Raw genomic sequence first — 20,339 nt, forward strand, 5'->3', positions numbered from 1 at the left:
TCATATATTAAAAAATAAAAAATAAAAAAATAAAAAATAAATAAAAATAAATAAAAAAATAAAAAAATCTCCCTTCTTTTAGGAGTAGAGGCTCTTGCCATTAGTATGGAGGCTCACTTCGGAAGTGAGTCCTCACAACGCATCTTATCACAGCCTCAGACAGCTACTGGCCTTTAATGTGCATGCTTGAGACAGAATTCAGTTTTGTTCTTGAATTACCCACTGGGATTTGGTATATTTATTTGAACTAACGAGATTTAAACATTTACTTTCCATCAATATTTTTTAATTTGTCCTCATCTGACCCCCTGTTCCTCCCGAGCAGATTCTTTATTGCTTAAGAGATGTAGCATTAGATCAAGATTTATTTAAATTGTGTACCCAAAGCTAGTCTCTAGAGATTTGGTGTCTCGTTGCACAATGTGGCCCACAGGTGATAGCAGACAGCAGTGACTGAGGGAGATTTACATCTGACTATACAAATAGAGCACACATTTCATAAAACTATAAACCATCCAGGCTAATCACAGTAGTTAAATACAAGGAAAGTTTCCCTTGGGTTCTCAGATAAATTTAGGACTGAAGAAAGTGTTGTCATGATATGTGTTTGGTTCTGAATTTTTTGTCAATATCCAGATTTAATATGAGTCCCTTTGTTTTAGCTAACTGCCCAGGAATTTGATCTTTTAAGCTAAATACAAGAATATGTGGATTTGGTATATGTGTATTGCCAAATAGAATTCTCTTATAGGGAAGTCGCCCCAGGGATGAAAGAGCCAAAAGAAGTAAGCGCTTTTTATGCGCTCAACATGTCCATTTTAAGTAAAGGCAGATGACTTACAATAGCTTTCATAAACTGGCTCTCCATCAGTCAGCCATGCCAGACAAGGACTTGGTTGCTTTTGTCCCACTATCAGGAAGCAGCGTCATTAGAGGAAATCACCAAAGGTCTCAGTTTCTCCGCAAGTGCAACCCAGTGGAGCATTTCTCCTGTATAAATAGATCAAGCCCCCAGTGGTGATCTTCTCCTGCTGAGAAGAAGGTAACTGGGTTTAGAGTAAATACACCGGAGCTAGCCCTAGACAAACTTTTTAGAAGTTATACTTGCATTGCCACCCCTCCCCAACGCCACAGCACACCCTTACATATTCATCCGTGACTTTTCCCACAAGTGCCCACTCACTGTGTGCTTTGCCCAGGCCTGCTCTTTGCCAGTTCCCTGTGCTGATCGATTTTCCCTTTTCCCGTCTTCTCACACACCTGCCCTATCATCCCATACAAAGCCCTTAAGACTTTGTATGTCTTTATACATATTTATGTGTTCAAATAATTTATACCAAAATGTGACTCAGAGGAAATATGTGCCCCCTTGCCCACAGGTAACAAATTTGCATTTTAGCAGTGGCTTTAAGTAAATGAAGACACGCAAATACTGAGGATTCTGTGCCTGGCAGGGAGCAGCAGGGAGATTTTAGGAACAGGGTCCTTTGGCTCTCACCATGTATACTCATAGGGCCTTCGACCAGCCCAGAGCAAAAAAGGCATAAGTTATACTCTAACCCTCCCTCCAGCCTGGTCTGTTACTGCATTCACAGAAGCAACGCTTTTGTTTCCAACCTCCCAGAAGTCTGTGACACTGAACAATTTTTCCAAGGAAGAGAAAACACAGTTTAATATATAGGACTAATTTTCAGTTTTGCAGCTGGGGCTTCCTTTGGGAGCCGTACTTGTAGAAATAAGTGCCTCAGTAATAATGGGGGGAGAACTCCCCAATTGATGGGTACAAAGTTTGATGGAGAAGGTTATGAAGAGAAGAGAGACCAGTGGAACACTAGGAGTGAAATCAAGGATATGCTTGAAAATGAGAAATGTAGGAAGATTTTTGTATTTATATTTACTTTATTCAAAGGAAAAATAAGGTAGATTCTGAAGTGGGAATGAGCAGCGGACTTGCGAAAGAGTCTTGCTGGTCATCTCTTTTTTGGCTAATCTCTGATCCCATCACTATCAGCTCAGTAGTGGCTTTGGTATTGGCCTGTAGAAACTGGTCTCCAAGGTGTCAGCTCTGTTGCCAAAGACACTCCACCTTGCCCAACCGCAGTGTCCGGGCCCATTCTACAAGACGGTTTACAATTCTGTTTCTGTTATTGTGTGCAAAATTTTCCAAAGAGAAATATGCATCCTACTCTCCTTCCATTAAAACACTCACATACATTGTTTTAAAGCAGTTGATGACTTAGGCTTTTTCAGAAAATAGGTTTTTCATATGCTTGTTATACAAACGATTTCTGGGTTTTTTTGTTTTTTGGTTTTTTTTAAACAAACAAAGGGAGTTTGAAGAGTCACTTCTTAAAGGTAAGGCTCTTCTGTTATTTCAAATTCAAAAGTTGTAGCCATTGGGCATGGATTAAGTGGTACATGATTTGATTACATCAAATATCTGCTTCATTTACTATTTCCCCCCACACTACCATTTTTGGCTTTATGCTATGTTTTAGTCAGATATATAAGAAAACCCTAGGCCTTAAAGAGGGCCTAAATGTTGCTAGTTATTTGTGGCTCAGTACTGGCCAGAACCAGTGGGAATAGTTTCTGTACAAAACAAAAACAAAACACAAATATTTCTCTAACTCCTTTCCTATGTGAAGGATAAATCCTCACTTTGTGTAATCATAGCTACGAGCAGTAAATGATGTCTAGGGTAACGCATCAAGACAAGGAGAACTCTGGCTCGGCCTCCTGGCTGTTCCTAGTTTACCACAGTATTTGCTCTAAAAGACAACATCTCCACAGAGCAAGATGCCCACTGTCGTGCTTTCCAGATAGCAAAGAAAATTTACTCCTCTTTATTTCCTGCTGGAGTTGGATTCCTATAACTGCTCTCTGTTCTCACATTATCCTTAATTAGCCTATCTCATATTATGTATGACTTTGTAAGACACCTCTGGTACACAACCAGAAGTTTGACTTTGTATCTTCAAGGAAGATTACTCGGCAGACATAAGTAGAACATTTCCATAACCTTTTGGCAGTCAGCAGTATTTGCTGTTCTGTTCCTCTGCATGTGGTGAGATATAGCTATCTCTGATACCTCCTGTGAACGACAACACCAGCCTATTAGGAGATTTCTCATCTCTGAGTTCCTATAGAATTTGCAGTCTGTAGCACACACAGGCTCATATAAGCTTGTTCTCTAGCAGTTTCATGCATGAAGAGGCAGGGATAACCAGTGTGTTTCCCAGACTCCGACTCAGGGCAATAGCAAGCTTAATAAAGAAAAGTATGGAGAAGAAGGGAGAAAGGTATATGTCTGCCTTACCTTCCAAATTAGATCATCAGTGTCTCAGTCCAGAGATCATATCTGCTTTTCCTATCTTCTTTAAGACTTATTAGAACATTAGGCAAGCATCGAGTGTGCAGTACGTGTTGATTGCCTGAAGGCCTAAGGTTTTAATTCACAGATTATGCCAAAAAGGCAGTATTTCCAGTCACTTGAACTTCATGCAACCCCAAAAAGGTAGAGTTTTCTGTAAATGTTACTGAAATGTTATTTACATTGACTGAAGGTATCTCTAAATTGGTTTTAGATTGATCCCTCACAGAACTGTAATCCTCATTTCAGAGGACAAACCTCTAAGCCAGAGGTATACTGAAGATAGTTATGACAATGGAAGTATATGCAGTTGTAAAGTGTAGGCATTATTCTGAGGAAAGCATGAACACAGAAATTCTGTAAACGACTAAGATGCTGCGGTGAATAAAAGATCATTCTAACCAAGACTAATGGCATTTTACCCCAAGCCTCAGCGGCCCACTAGGATTCAGAGATGTGCACTGATGCCATTGTAATTCTGTCAAAAATGAGCCAACCATACATTTGTGGATGTATTTCTTGACCTTCTGTTCCAATGAGCTATCATATCTTTGTGCATTTACTGAACAGTATTAAGATTTAAAATCAATTTAGGTTAAGCCCTTCAACTCTGTACTTTTTAAATTTTATTTTGAGAGAGAAAGTATGAGTAGGGGAGGGGCAGGCAGAGAGAGAGAGAGAGAGAGAAAGAGACCCAAGCAGACTCTGCACTGTCAAAGCAGAGGCCGACGTGGGGTTCGAACCCACGAATCGCGAGATCATGACCTGACCTGAAGTTGGATGTTTAATGGAGTAAGCCACCCAGGCATCCCCAACTCTGTACTTTTTAAAAATTATTTTGATTATTCTAGGACCTTTTATTTACATATTCATTTTAAAAGCAGCTTGTTTAATTTTACAAAGACATCTGCTAGAACAATGGTTCAGAGTGCATTAAATTTACAGATTTGCAGAAAATGGCCATCCTAACAATATTGACTCTTCTCAATGAGCACAGTATGACTATCTTTCCATTGGTTTATTCACTGTTTTTTCTCTGTCAAGTTTTGTAGTTTTAAGTATAAGGGACTTGGTTGTCTTTTGCTACACTTATTTGTAGATATTTTAGTGGCATTACTATAAATGGAATTTATTTTCCAATTATTTGCTGCTAGCATACAAGAATTTTGTATATTAACCTTTTATCTTGCAACCTTGCTAAATTCATTTATTCTAATTCTTGGTATGTAAATTCCCTAAGATTTTTTTTTTTAATTTGTATTTAAATTCCAGTTAGTTCACATACAGTTTAATGTTAGTCTCAGGCACACAGTACAGATTCAACACTTCCATACAGCACAGTGCTCATCACAAGTGCACTCCTTAATCCCCATCACCTATTTCCATCCCACCTACCCCACATACCTCCCCTCTGGTAACCATCAGTTTGTTCTCTGTAATTAAGAGTCTGTTTCTTGGTTTGCCTCACTCTCTTTTTTTTCCCCCTTTGTTCATTTGTTTTGCTTCTTAAATTCCACATATGAGTGAAATAATATGGTATTTGTCTTTCTCTGACTTAACTTCACTTAGCATAATACTCTTTAGCTCCATCCACATTGTTGCAAATGGCAAGATTTCATTTTTTATAGCTGAGTAATATTCCATTATATAATAATATACATTACATGTGTGTGTATGCGCCACATATTCTTTATTCATTCATCAGTCAGTGGACACCTGAATTGTTTCCGTAATTTAACTATTATAGATAATGCTACTTTAAATGTTGGGGTACATGTATCCTTTTGAATTAGTATTTTTGTATCCATTTGGGTAAATACCTAATAGTGCAATTACTGGATCTTAGGGTAGTTCTATTTTTAACTTTTTGAGGAACCTCTGTGCTATTTTCCACAATGGCTGCATCAGTTTGCATCCCCACCAACAGTACAGGAGGGTTCCCCTTTCTCCACATCCTCACCTGCACCTGTTTCATGTATTGTTGATTTTAACCATTCTGACAGGTGTGAGGTGATAGTTCATTGTAGTTTTGATTCATATTTCCCTGATGATGAGTGATATTGAGCATCTTTGATGTCCTCTTTGGAGAAATGTCTGTTCATGTTTTCTGCCTATTTTTAATTAAATTATTAGTTTTGGGGGTATTGAGTTTTACACATCTTGGATACTAACTCTTCCTTAGGTCATTTGCAAATATCTTCTCCCATTCTGTAGGTTGCCTTTTAATCTTGCTGATTGTTTCCTTCACTGTGTAGAAGTTTTATTTTGATGAAGTCCCAGTCATTTATTTTTGCTTTTGTTTCCCTTGCCTCAGGAGACATATCTACAAAGAAGTTGCTACAGCCAATGTCAAAGAGGTTACTGCCTGTGTTTTCCTCTAGCCTGAGATTTTCTATAGAAAAAAAATTATGTTTGTGAATAGTGCCAATAGGGCTAGTTTTACTTGTGTGTGATATTTGTGGCTTTTTTTCTTTTTTGCTTCCATGCCTTATTTCAAAGCCTAGGACCTCAAGAATAGAGGTCCGTTTGAATAGAAGTGGTGAAAGCAGGCATTTTTGCCTTGATCTCAAGGAGGAGCAATTTCATCTTTCACCATTAAGTATGATATGGTGGTTGAATTTTTTGTAGATGCTCTTTGTCAGGTTGAGGAAGCTCTTTAGTCTTTCCAGTTTGCTGAACATTTTATCATTAGCAAATACTGAATGCTGTCAAATGCTTCTTCTGTATCAATTGGAATGATCATGGGGTTTTCTTCCCTATATTCTGTCAATCTAGTGAATTACGTTAATTTTCATATGTTAAACCAACCTTGCCTTATTGGATAAGCCCTGCTTGGTCATGACATGTTATCTTTTTTATATGTATTACTGGATTTGATTTGACATTATTTTGTTTCTGGCATCATGAGAGTATTTTTCTGTAATTTCTTTGATAGTATCTTTTCCAGGTTTTGTATTATAGTTCTACTGGTCTCATAAAATCATTTAGAGAATACTCTCTATTTTTTTGAAAAGGTTTCCATAATTTTGTTATTTCTTCCCTGAATGTATGATAGAACTTACTAATCAACCCATCTGAGTTGGATTTGCTTTCTGGGAATATCTTTGGATACCAAATTTATATTTGTAAATATAGAACTGTTATTATCTATATCTTATTCTGTCTATAGAATCAGTAGTAATAACCACTTTTTAGTCTAGATACTGATATTTTGAATATTTGATTTTTTGACTATTATGTTTGAATATTTTTTTACCATTCTGTTTAATTTGATCTCTTGATGTTTTAGCTTTATCTCTTTACACCTTTTTTAGGAGTTACTCTATAGATTACAACGCATACATCTAACCTTCCACAGACTACTTAGAGCTAATATTGTATCACTTCATGTAAAATGTAGAAAATTTGCAACCGTATGGGTCCTTTTGCTAACATCCAACCTTTATCTGGTAGTTGTCCTATGTGTAACATTTACATACATTGAAAACCTGGTCAGATAATGCTATAATATTCATTTCCAATATTCAGTCACATTTTAAAGAATTTAAAAGGGAAAAAATCTATATTTGCCCACAAATTTACCATTCCTGTTGTGTTTCCTTCCATCCTGATATTTCAGATTTCTTGCATTTCCCTGTAGCCTGAAACACTGCTTGTAGTGTTTCTGGTAGAGTAGATCTGCTGTTAATGAGTTCTCTCTGCTTTCTTTCATATGACAATGTCCTTATTCTGCCTTCATTTCTATAGGGTATTTTTGCTAGCTATGGAATTCTGGGTTGACAAAGACATCTGCTAGAATTTTGATTGGGTGTACATTAAATCTATAGATCAATTGGGAAGAATTGCCATCTTAAGAAATGAAAGACGTTATTTCACTGCCTTTTGCCCCCATAATTTTTTTTTAGAAATATGTGATTATTTGAATCATTTTCTGTAGCAAATGTGTCATATTCTCTATCAGCTTTTAAGAGGGTTTCTTTTCTTTGGATTTTAGCAGCTCGATTAGGGTATGTGTATATGTTTTTTTTTTTTTCCTTTGATTTTTATCCTGTTTGGAGCTCACAGAGATTCTTGAATATGCAAATTTAATTCTTTTAACTAAATAGGGGAATTCTTTAGTCACCATTTCTTTAAACTGATTTTCTGCCTCAGTCTCTTTGTTCCTGTACTACTGGGACTCCAATAACATGTATTTCAGTCTTTTGATATTGTATAGGTCCCTGATTCTCTTTTCACTTTTTCTATTTTCCTCTCTTTGTGTCCTTCAGCTGGGGTATTTTGTACTGGTTTATCTCCAAGTTTACTGACTCTTTATCTGTTATCACCAGTATGCTTTTGATCCTATGTAGGGATTTTTCATTTCAGATATTTAAGTTTCTATATTTCTATAGTTTTTACAGTTTTTATTGTCTACTGAGATTGTCTGCTTTTCTATTAATTTCAAATGTGTTTTCATTTGTTTTATGGAGTATAGTTATAATAGCTGCTTTATATCTGGTTACTATCATGTTGGCATTTGTTGATTGCTTTTCCCTTTAGAATTGATCACATTTTTCTTCTTTTCTGTATGTTTAGCAATTATGAATTGTGCCCTAGATACTGTGAATGTTACATTGTGTGGGCTCAAAATCCCTGTTATAATTCTGCAGGAGATTGTTGATTTTTTTGTTTTGGCAGGCAATCAACTCAGGGTCAGATTGCAAATTCTGTCTCTTAATGATTCAAATCACAATTACTGCCTCAAAGCCTGTGTTTTGGTTTGCCCTGTGTGAGACATTTACGAATGACTTTGAGACATGGGCAGTGGTTTAAATGAGTTTAGTTCTCTAAATGTGCTGCTTAGGACTCAGCCTGAGACTTGTGTGGGTTCAAACATGGAACCAGGTAATCCTCTTCTCTTGGTTGTTTGACCTCTATGATTTTCCCTACACTTCCAAGGACCTCTTTTCCTAGTTCCTCAGGGCACAAATATGTGCTTTCTATTACTTTTCAGACACTGATGTTGCCTACTTTGTAATACTGTGTGACTGGAGTCCACATCAGGAGAAAGCTACAAGAGAAATGAGGGGAAGCCTACAAAACAACAAACCAAATGATGGCGTGCTCTAGGGCTTAGTCCCTGAACACCTCTATTTCCTCTCTACACTCAGTCTCTAGGTGAAAGCATTCTCTAATTCCAGTAGGGACCCAGACCCCTTATCTCCTGATGCTTTCCCAACGTCAGTATGCTTCCTTTTTGTATTAGCAGGAGGGAGAAATATAATGAGAATTCCTCCTTTTAAAGACATTTCTTAGATATTTTGGACATCTCTTCTGCTTGCATCTCATTGTCCAGAACTTAGATAATGGCCACATCTCATTGCAGGAGAAGTTGGAAAATACAGGAGTTTTTAGATGGATGACAATAGATTCAGCTAAAATTGGGATTCTTTTACTAAAAAAGAGGAGGAAATGGGACAGTAGGAGGCAACTGGCTGGCTCCACCAAACTTTGTGAATCTAGTCCTCAGCCCTCCCACTAACCTTCCCCATTTCAGTACATGTCAGTTCCATCTTTCCAGGTGCTCAGGCCAAAATATCTTGAAGTCATCATGATACTTTTTTTCTCCTATTCTACGCCCAATCTACCAGCAAATCCTATTGATTGTACTTTTCAAATATATCTCAAATCTGACTGACTCCATCTTAGTGCAGGCTATTGTTGCTTCTCCTAGACTTCTGAAATAGTCTCCTTTTTGGTTCTGCCAGTCCATTCTCCCCACAATAGGATATAGTCCTTCAAAATGTAAGTCAGATCACATCATTCCTATGTACAGAACTCTCTGGTTACCTCCTAGCTTATTGTGAATAAAATCCAAGGAACTTAACTGTGAAAAAGCTAAACATCATCTGGTCCTGGCTAACCCCCTGATTAAATTTACTAGTGTCTCCCTGTAACTCATTCCACACCAGCTATACTGACTTCCTTAATGTTCCTTGAATATACCAAGCATGTACCAATTTCAAGGTCTTTGTATCTATCGCATCTTGAATGCTTTTCTAGATATCCCCATGGCTTCCTTCTTAACTTCTTTCATGTCTTTGATCAAATATCACATTATCAGAGACCTTCCTAACAGCCTGTCTAAAATAGGATTCCCTCTGGGGCGCCTGGGTGGCTCATTCGGTTGAGCATCCGACTTCAGCTCAGGTCATGATATCGTGGTTCATGAGTTCAGGCCCCGCATTGGGCTCTGTGCTGACAGCTCAGAGCCTGGAGCCTGCTTCCAATTCTGTGTCTCCCTCTCTCTCTGCCCCTCCCCCACATGCGCTCTGCCTCTCAAAAATAAAACTAATTTAAAAAATTAAAATAGGATTCACTCTAGTAAATCTCTCCCTTTATAAAACTTTTTTTCTTAATACTCAGCACCATTTGACATATTATCTGATTTTCTTTGTGTGTATATGTATATATTTGGACATACATATACCTTCTCTACATATATACATATATAAAAATGTATAAACATTTAGGTACATATAGGGATTTGATTATTGAAGGGCTTGTCACTAGAATTAGAGACTTCATCTGTTATGCTCACTGCTGTCTTCTTTAGCAGTTAAGGGTGGTCAAGACAGACTTCTATGAGAAGAGGGCAGTTGAGCTAAGAATGAATGAAGAGGAGTCAGCTATGCTACAACCTAGAAGGAAAACATTCCACACGAAGGGAACAGCTATCTGCAAGGCCCTGTGGTGGAAATAAGCTTGTCATGTTTCAGGGACTTGTCCTGCATTTAAGGACAAAAAGAAGCCCAGTATGGGTAGAATTTAGAAATTATGTAGAATGGAACAAGATGCGGTGGAAGAGACAGAGCCAGATCATGCAGAGTTTTGGCTGTCCCCAATGCAGTCAGAAGAGAAACATTCTCTACATTTTGGGAAGCTCTAAGGCTACAACAACCAAAGGCTATCTAATGACATACAGCTATTTAAATTTAATTCACTGAAAGTAAATTTAAAAATTCAGTTTCTCGATCACACAAGTTTCATTCCAAGTGTTCAATAGTCACACATGGCTAATGACTACCTATCGGGCAGCACAGCACAGATAGAAAATATTTCATCATCACAGAAAGTTATGTAAAACAGTCCAATGAGAAATAATGCCAAGTTTGCTTAGCCTCTCCTGTGATTTTTCTCTTAACCCTAGAATCCGTGTTTTTCTATTTAATGGAAATATATGCAGTGCCTAGCAAATTAGCATGGGGCCTGTTCCCTATGCAAATATTCTCACTGGTGATTTTTTCCTATGACAGAAAAGATGAGAAGGACTGGTAAATCACAAGCATTCTTAACCTCATTATAAATACATTGCAAATGTAAAAAATGCAAAGTGTGGAAGTCATAAATGTGAAAGCAGCTTTCAATTTGTTTTAATAGGTATTTTCCATGTCTTATTGTAACCTAGGGATCTTGCTGCAAGAAACTGCCTGGTAGGTGAAAATAACGTTCTGAAAATCAGTGACTTTGGAATGTCTCGTCAAGAGGATGGTGGAGTGTATTCATCTTCTGGCTTAAAGCAGATTCCCATTAAATGGACAGCACCAGAAGCTCTTAATTATGGTAAGAATAGACTGTTTTTCTTTTTGGTGGTAAAAATGTATTCCATCAGCACAAAACATTCACAAGCAAAGTTGGAGGAGTAAGGCAGAGCCCAAGTTAGAATGATTTGAAAATCAACACAACAATATTTAAGTGTTCATATTTTGTACTTACACATGGGCAGAAACCTAATTCATTGACCTTATTGATCAAATTTCTATATGTAAGATTGCTAGATTTAAACTTTTTTTTAACATTTATTCATTTTTTGAGAGACAGAGAGCACAAGCGGGGGAGGGGCAGAGAGAGAGGGAAACACAGAATCCGAAGCAGGCTCCAGGCTCCCAGCTGTGAGCACGGACCCCGATGAGGGGCTTGAACTCATGAGATATGAGATCATGACCTGAGCCAAAGTCAGATGCTTAACCGACTGAGCCACCCAGGCGCCCCTCAGATTGCTAGATTTAAAAGGTAGATGTACTTATAAGCACTTTTAAATATGACTATATATCTGAGGGTTTTTTAATCCAAAAAAAATGATTTTTACGTTCACTGTATAATTTAACCATTAAAGTGTTGTTGTGGCTCTGGACCACTGCTTTCAGATGTCTTGCAATTGGTCCAATAACCTCATCTAATAGTAGGTTTTAAAATTTGTTAAGTCTATAGTTTCTCACTCTGAAAACTGCCTTGGTTTCTTTGCATTTTAGTCTCTGGAACTTGTATAAATGTTGGAGGGAGAGAGAGGAGTTACATTTTAAAACAGCAGGGATTTTTTTGTATGTCATTATAATGGAAAAAATTCAGGTTGTGTTATCTGTGGTTGGGATAAACTGGGCTGTAACAAGATGGGTAACAGTTCAGAATTAAAAGGAGAGAGATTGTGCTTTAAGTGAAATTATAAATTACATTTTCATTAAGGGAAGCAGCATGTGAGCCATGGGTTGGTGAATGGGTATGTTTTGAATTGAAATATCATAAAATGACTCTTTATTGATTTAAAATGAAAATTTACTTCATCATGAAAAATCAGGCATTTATAAATGCCCTAATTTAATGCCTAAGTTAAAAACAAAGCTTTTAAGTGAGCTAAAATTTTATATTATATAAAATTAACCATTTTAAAGTGAATAATTTAGTGGTATTTAGTACTGTTTAGAATGTTACACAACCACTACTTCCTTCTAATTCCAACATTTTCATCACTCTAAAGTAATACCCTTTGCCTATTTACTCCCCATTCCTCCTTTCCCTGCAGCCACTGGCTACCACATGTCTACTTTTTTATTGCTATGGATTTACCTATACTGCATATTTCGTGTAAATGGAATCATACTATACGTGATCTTTTGTGTGTGGCTTCTTTTACTCTCATGTTTTTGAGGTTCATCGATGTTGTAGCATGTGTAATTAACTTCTTTCTTTTTTATGGCTGAATAATATTCCATTGTATACATTGATAATTTGTTTTCCATTCATCTGTTGATTCATATTTGAGCACTTTTCACCTTTTGGCTACTGTGAATAGTGCTGCTATGAACATTTGTGTATGAGGATTTGAGTACCTGCTATTAGTTGTTCTGGATATACACTAAGAGTCATACGGTAATTCTAGGATTGGTTTGGATGTTAGATGGGGCTGCTTCAGACACTAGGATCTGTTTTGTGTTTTGGATACTAATGATACTACGCAGTATATGTTGTATGTGGTTGTCATTATGAGCAATTGACTAAGTTCTAGTTCCCAATAATGAACTAGAAACTTAACTTCAAAACTTAACACTAGGATGCTAATCCTCACTCTAATTTGTCTTCCCAAGTGCTAGCAAGATAAATTTTTATATGATCACAGACTAATTCCACCATTCCACAGAATATAGAGAAAATGGCAGCCCTGCTATTTTCCACAGTGATATTACTCTAAGATTATATTCCTATGAATAACAATCACGGGATAAAAGATTTTAACTTGTTACTTATGCAGAGGTTTTCTTTAAAGGACAAAACATGGTTAACCCCCTCTCATTGATTCTTACAGCATCCCTACAAAGGGGCTGGAACTGGACTTGGGAGACCCTGAAATTTAGCTCCCTAAAATTTGTTTTAACCCTGTTGGCCAGATCTTCTTCACTGCCTTTGAAAGTCCTCTTCCTGTTAAGCAATTATGCCAAGTAAAATTCTGCCTTTCAATCAAAATGTGTTTTAGTTGAATTTCAAGGTGACTGAAGTATTTACAAATCAAAATTCTATTTTCAAATAGCTCTTAGAACCTGACCTACAGCATTGGAAATAATAAAAGATGTGTGAAGATCTTTGGTTGGCAATGAGGGAGATTTTTTTGGCAGTCTTTAATATCAACTTAATACAATTCAGAACAATTTACATGACAATGGAGGAGAGATTTTTAACAGTAGATGAGGAAGAAGTCTGGAATACTTATTACCCAACCCAGTAAGGGAGTCCTTCAGAGTTTAACAAGAGGGAAAAATATAAGAATCTATTGAAAAACTTACTTCTTCTTATGTTTCTTTCATGTTTTATGCAAATACTGGTTTATGATTGGTAGTAAAAACTTGCCTCCTTTCCAAGGGTCTTTTTTCCCCACTGATTATTTTTCTTCACTCTTGCCTCAGAGTAGCTGAAATACTGCACAAGTCTTTCATGACGTGTAGGAGCAAGGTTGATGGTAAAACCTTTCAGTCTAAGGAAACTCTCAGAAATTTTGCTTTACAGCCATAGAGTTAAACGTACTTTCACCATTATTTTGTCATTAGTGTTGCTGTCATTTAATTTTTTTAAAAAATGACAAATATCCTTGTTTTTTCTAAATCGAGCAATAGTAAAGGGCTTACAGTGACACGGATGCCCCTCTCCCACCCATCTCTAGCCACATAACACATAATTGCATATATATATCCCCCCCACCCTTATTAAACACAGAGTGGTAGTATATTCAATAGCCTTTTCAGCACATGTTGCCACCATCCTCAATATAGCTGTTAGCAAAAGTACTTTGTAAAGGGCAAATAGTGTATGCCTCTTCAACTAAGACATAATCAAAAAAAAAAATCGCAAAAGACACTTTTTCATTTGTCACTGAAGAATGTGGGGCTGCTGCATCCTCTAATTGAATTAGCATGACATAAATAAGTACTCTGAAATGAGAGGGAGGCAAGGTTTACAGTGAAAAGAGTCCTGGATCAACCACCAGGACCAGACTCCTACTAGTTACGTCATTAGTTGCACGACCTTAGCAAGTCATCTACCTCTCTGCACCTATGATTTCTAATTTGCAAGATGAGAAGATAGTAAGGGTATTTGTGAGGTTCAAATGAGATGGAAAAGTAGCAAAATCCTGTATAATTGCAAGTTATTCTTAGCCCATTAAAATTACCCAACGAGGTTCTGGTTCAAGATGACAATGCAGGGAGATCCCCAGGTCATACCGCCTCTCACAGATAAACCAAGTCTACAGCTACATATGGAACAATTTTCTCAAAAAAAAAACAACAAACAAAAAACCTAGAAACTACGCAACTGCCATATATTGGACAAACAAGGGGGAAAAAATGTATCACAGCAGGTAAGACAGGCTGAGACACAATCTCACCATAAACCTTATCCCCAGCACAGAGAACCATAAACGGCAGGGAACTAAAAACTTAAAGCTTCTCCCTGAGGAGTGAATTATTTAAGCCCCCACACATCAGACTCGCCAGCATTTAAGACCTGCACCTGAGAGATGAGCTTGCAAAACATCTACCTTTGAAAACCAAAGAGGCTACAGGGAACGTATAAACAATTCTTAAAAGGGCCCCATGCTTGGAATCACCTGCTTAGGGCCCAGAGCAGAAGCAGCCAATGGACAGGTCATGTGAAAGAAGCTCATTTGCTAGCCTTAAAGCATCGGCCTGAGGGGTATCTTATTTGACACACATCTAGGGGTCAGCAGGGGATACTTTCTAGGAATGGAGGCCGGCAAGCGCCATCTTCACATTCTCCCTCTGCCGCACCCCCAGGGCACCAGTATCTCTCAGAGGGGAGCTTTTACACATGTCCAGTACCCTGGTTTATGTAGCTGTTGCACAGGAAACACCCCAGGATCTTCAGGTTCTGGAGGTCAGGGGGCTTGCATTCCTATGTCCCATGTGACTGTAACAACTGGAGACCATTCTTGGCAGACTACCACCCTGGTGCCCTGACAGACAGCAACATGCCCACAGTCTTTACTTGCTTTTCCCACAAGCTTTGGCTTGAGAACAGGCTTCATGTATGTCACCTGATTACAGGCCTGTGGAGGTTCTGTCCAGAAACAAAGTCCAGTGCACACCATCTCTTCACTCTCCCTCTACTTTGCTTGCTGGAATCTCCCAGAAAGGATCTTATACCCTTGTCTGGTGCTCAGGTTTTAGCAGATGATGCCTAAGAACATCTTTATATCACCTGGATTCTGGTGGTCAGCAGGACTTAGTTTCACAGATCCCACAGGACCGTAACCAATGGAGAAAAAGTTCTTAAACAGCTAGTACCTGTAGAGCACAGTAAGAGGCAACAGGCCCAAGAGCTCTTTCTTTCTGTGTGAGGGCTACAGCCAGAGGGGCAGGATTCTAACTGAACATACATCCAAGACCTGACTATAATTCTTTCCAGAGACCTTGTAGGGCAAGCACAATCCTCACACTCTGCCACTGTTGTGTTCCAGAGCACCAATATCTCTCAGAAGAAAGTTCTTACACACACCTGGTGCCCCAGTTTTGGGGGTTGCCATCCAGAGAATGCCCCTTGATCTGGCTCTGGTGACCAAGGGGGACTTGCATTCCTGAGTCCCACAGGACTGTATTGAGAGAGAAAGTTCTTGGCAAGCCATCATTCCTCAAGGGAGTGCACCAACAGCTGACTATGTAAGAAGGCAGAAGCTTCAGACTGAGAGACAGCCTTCAGGTTTGGCACAATCTAGAGGCTCAGGTAACATAGGCTGTGGACCATCTTTTCACTCTCCCTCTGCCTCGCTCCACCGCACTGGTATCTCCCAGAAGGGAGCATATGCACTCATCTGGAGCCCCAATTTTTGCAACTGCTGCCCAGGAGATAACTCCAGATCACCTGGATCTGGTGGCCAGTGGGACTTACATGTGTAGTCCCATTGGACTGTGGGACCTTAGCCAGTAGCTTCGGCTCTGGCTGCAAATCAAACATTGTTGGTGCTGAGATTCTTTTGGATCCTGATAGGTCTAGGAACACCCTCAACTACTGTGAGCTATTAAAAACAAAATAGATCACAAAGATTTGAAGACAACAAAGAGCTAGGGCAAGGTTGACTGATGGCATTCATGTATCACATGAGGCCACTTCCTCAAGACTGGGAGAGGTGGCTGTTTCATCGAGTGCATAAAACCCAACACAGAGAGTCAAGCAAAATGAAGAAACGTTGAAATATGTTCCAAATGAAAGAACAAAAGAAAACCTCAGGAAAAAAAATTTAGCCAGAGATAAATGATTTGCCTGATAAAGACTTCAAAGTAATGATCACAAAGATGCTTACCAAACTCAGGAGAAGAACAGATGAACATAGTGAGAAACTTCAATGAAGAGAGAGAAAATCTAACAAAGTGCCAAACAGAAGTCACAAAGCTAAAAAATGCAATCATTGAGCTAAAAAAAAAAAAAACAGTGGAGGGGATTTCCAGCAGACTAGATGAAAAGATCAGTTAACTTGAAGATAGAGCAGTGGAACTCACCCAATAAGAGCAGCAAAAACAATTTTAGAAAGTGAAGATAACTCAAGGTACTTATAGGACACCATCAAGCAGACTAGCATTTGCATTATAGAATCCCCAGAGGAAGAAGAGGGAGTGTAAGGGATAGAAAACTTATTTGAAGAAACATTGATTAAAAACTTCCCTAATTTAGGGATGCCTGGTGGTGCAGTTGGTTAAGCAGCTGACTTTGAATCAGGTCATACATGATCTCACGGTTTGTGGGTTCTAGCCCCACATCAGGCTCTGTGGTGACAGCTCAGAACCTGGAGCCTGCTTCAGATTCTGTGTCTCCCTCTCTCTCTGTCCTTCCCCTGCCCATGCTCTGTCTGTCTCTCAAAAATAACATTAAAAAAAAAAAAAACACTTCCCTAATTTATAGAAGAAAACAGATATCCAAGATCTAGGACGCACACTGAGTTCCAAATAGAGTAAACCCAAAGAGACCCATGGAAAGACACATTGTAATTTAAATGTCAAAGGTTAAAGAGAAGGAAAGAATCTTAAAATCAGCAAGAGAAAAGCAAATTGTTACATACAAGGTAGCCCCTATAAGATTATAAGCAAACTTTCTAGCAGAAACTTTGCAGGCCAGAAGAGAGTAGTACAATATTTTCAGAGTGCTGAAACTAAAACCTTGCCAACCAAGAATGCTGTACCTGGCAAAGTTACCATTCAGAATTGAAGGAGACACAAAGAGTTCTCCAGACAGGCAAAAGCTAAAGAGTTTGTCACCACTAAACCAGCCTCTTAACCAAGTTAAAATAACTTCTCTAAACTGAAAAGAGAGGGTGCTTATTAGTAACAAGAAAACACATAAAAGTACAAATCTCACTGATAAAGGTAAATATATAGTAAAGGTAATAGATTCATCATTTACAAAGCCAGCTTTGTTAAAAGACAAAAGTAGCAAAAATAACAATAACCACAAAATAAAAAGATGTCAACCGTGACATCAAAAACAAAATGTTGTAGGGGAGAGTATTTTTTGGAGCTTTAAAATCCATTCTACCTTGGTATCAACTTAAAATAGACTGTTATAAATATAGGTTGTTTTATATAACCCTCATGGTAACCACAAAGCAAAAATCTTTCTTTTTTAGAAAAGAAAAAAATCTTTTCTTTTTAGAAAAGAAATTCAAGCATACCACTAAAGAAAGTCATCAAACCACAAAGGAAAACAACAGAAAAATAAAGGAACAGAAGAATTACAAATAGAAAGCAATTAACAAACTGACAATAAGTACATATGTATCAACAATTACCTTGAGTGTAAATAGACTAAATTCTCCAACCAAAGGACTGAATGCCTACAAAGAAAAACAGAAACAAGGCTTATCTATATGCTGCCTACAAGAAACTCACTGCAGATATAAGGACATACATAGACTCAAAGCGAATGGACAGGAAAAGATATTTCATGCAAATGGAAATCAAAAGAAAGCTAAGGTAGTTATGTTTATATCACACCAAATAGACTTTTAGACTGTAATCAAGGACAAAGAAGGGTATCACATAATGATAAAGCGGCCAGTGCAACAAGAGTATATAACATTTGTAAATATTTATATAGCCAATATAGGCTCACCTAAACACATAAGGCAAATATTAACACAGTAAAGGGAGAAATAGACAGGAATAATATAGATGACTTCAATACACCACTTACATCAATGGAGAGATCATCCAGACTGAAAAATCAATAAAGAAATATGGGCTTTAAATGACACACTGGACCAGATGGACTACATAGACATATATAGAACATTTCATCCAAAAGCAACAGAATACACATCCTTCTCAAGTGCACATGGAACATTTGTCAGGACAGATCATATAGTAGGCTACAAAACAAGTCTTAATAATTTTCAAAGATAGAAATCACATCGAGCATCTTTTCTGACCACGGTGGTATGAAATTTCACAATTTCTGGGACATTAAACAACATGCTACTGAAAAACCAATGGGTTAGAGAAGAACTCAAAAAGAGCAATCAAAAAACACCTTGAGACAAATCAAAACAGAAATACAGCATACCAAAACTTATGAGATGCTGTAAAAGCAATTCTAAGAGGGAAGTTCTTGGGAAAAAGAAAAAGAAAAATCTCTTAACATTATACATCAAGTAACTAGAAAAAGAAGAATAAACAAAACCCAAGGTTAGTAGCAGGAAGGAAATAGCAAAGATCAGAGCAGAAATAAATGAAATAGAGACAAAAAAGAAAATAAAAAAGAACAGTGAAACTAAGAGCTTGTTCTCTGAAAAAAAATAAACAAAATTGAGAAACTTCAACTCTACTGACCAAGAAAAAAGAGAAAGGACTCAAAACCAGAAATGAAAGAGAAGTTACAGTTGATATCACAGAAGTGCCAAGGATCATAAAAGACTACTATGAACAACAATATGCCAACAACACATGGAAAAAGAAATAGATAAATTGCTAAAAATATACAATACACCAAGACTGAATTATGAAGAAATAGAAAATGTGAACAAACCAATTACTGATTCAGTTTTCTTACTAGTAAAGAAAAACCAACAAACAAAAGTCCAGGACCACATGATTTCACTGATGGATTCTACCAAACATTTAGAAGGATTGGTATTAATTCTTTAAAACTCCTGGATGCTCAGGATCCAGAGTGCCTGGGTGCCTGGATGGCTCAGTCAGTAAAGTATGCAACTCTTAATCTCAGGGTCATGAGTTCAAGCCCCACAACGGGTATGAAGCCTACTTAAAATAAAAAAGTAATAATAAAATAAAATAATAAAACTTCCAAAAAATAGAAGAGGAATAAATGCTTCCAAAGTCATTTTACAAGGCATTATTCTGATATCAAAACCAGACAAAGACACCACAATAAAAGAACATTACAGGCCAATATCCCATTTGAACATAGCTGAAAAATTCCTCAACAAAAGTTTGGCAAACCAAATTCAAGAATACACTAAGAGGTTATATACCATATTCAAGTGGGATTTATTCCAGGGATGCAAGAATGTTTTAACATCCACAAGTCAATCAATGGGATATGCCTTATTAACAAAATGAGGGGTAAAAATTATCTCAATAGATGCAGAAAAAGCATTTGACAAAATTCAACATCCATTTATGATAAAATCTCAACAAATTGGGTATAGAAAGAACATATCTGAACATAATATAGGCCCTATATGACACAAACCTACAGCTAACATCATATTCAACAATGAAAAGGTAAAAGCTTTTCTAATATCAGGAGCAAGACAAGGATTCCCACTCTTACCACTGTTTTTCAACATAATAGTGTAAGTCATAGCTAGAGCAATTAGATAAGAATAAAATAAGGGGAGCCTGGGTGACTCATTCAGTTAAGCATCTAACTCTTGGTTTTGGCTCAGATCATGGTCTCATGGTTGTTAAGTTTGAGCCCCATGTTGGGCCCTGTGCTGATGGTGCAGAGCCTGCTTGGGAATCTCTCTCTCTAGTTCTCTTCCCCTCCCCCGCTTACCCTCTTTTTTTTTCTCTCAAAATAAATGTAAAAAAATAAAAATTAAAAGCATCCCAAGTGGAAAAGAAGTAAAATTATCACTATTTGCAGATGACATTATTATATACAGAAACCCTAAACACTCTACCAATAACTA

The 20,339-nt window shown here is 37.6% G+C and overlaps 1 protein-coding gene across 1 annotated transcript in view; it reads left to right on the forward strand.

The window, feature by feature from the left end:
- FER (FER tyrosine kinase) overlaps positions 1-20,339 on the forward strand; it is a 414,556-nt gene that overhangs the window by 380,875 nt on the left and 13,342 nt on the right. Inside the window, exon 17 of the mRNA XM_049648899.1 lies at positions 10,821-10,975. Coding sequence (XP_049504856.1) covers positions 10,821-10,975 — 155 coding nt within the window. The remainder of the gene's footprint in view (positions 1-10,820; positions 10,976-20,339) is intronic.

This window comes from Panthera uncia (assembly GCF_023721935.1).
Source record: "Panthera uncia isolate 11264 chromosome A1 unlocalized genomic scaffold, Puncia_PCG_1.0 HiC_scaffold_17, whole genome shotgun sequence".
NCBI classification, from domain to species: domain Eukaryota; kingdom Metazoa; phylum Chordata; class Mammalia; order Carnivora; family Felidae; genus Panthera; species Panthera uncia.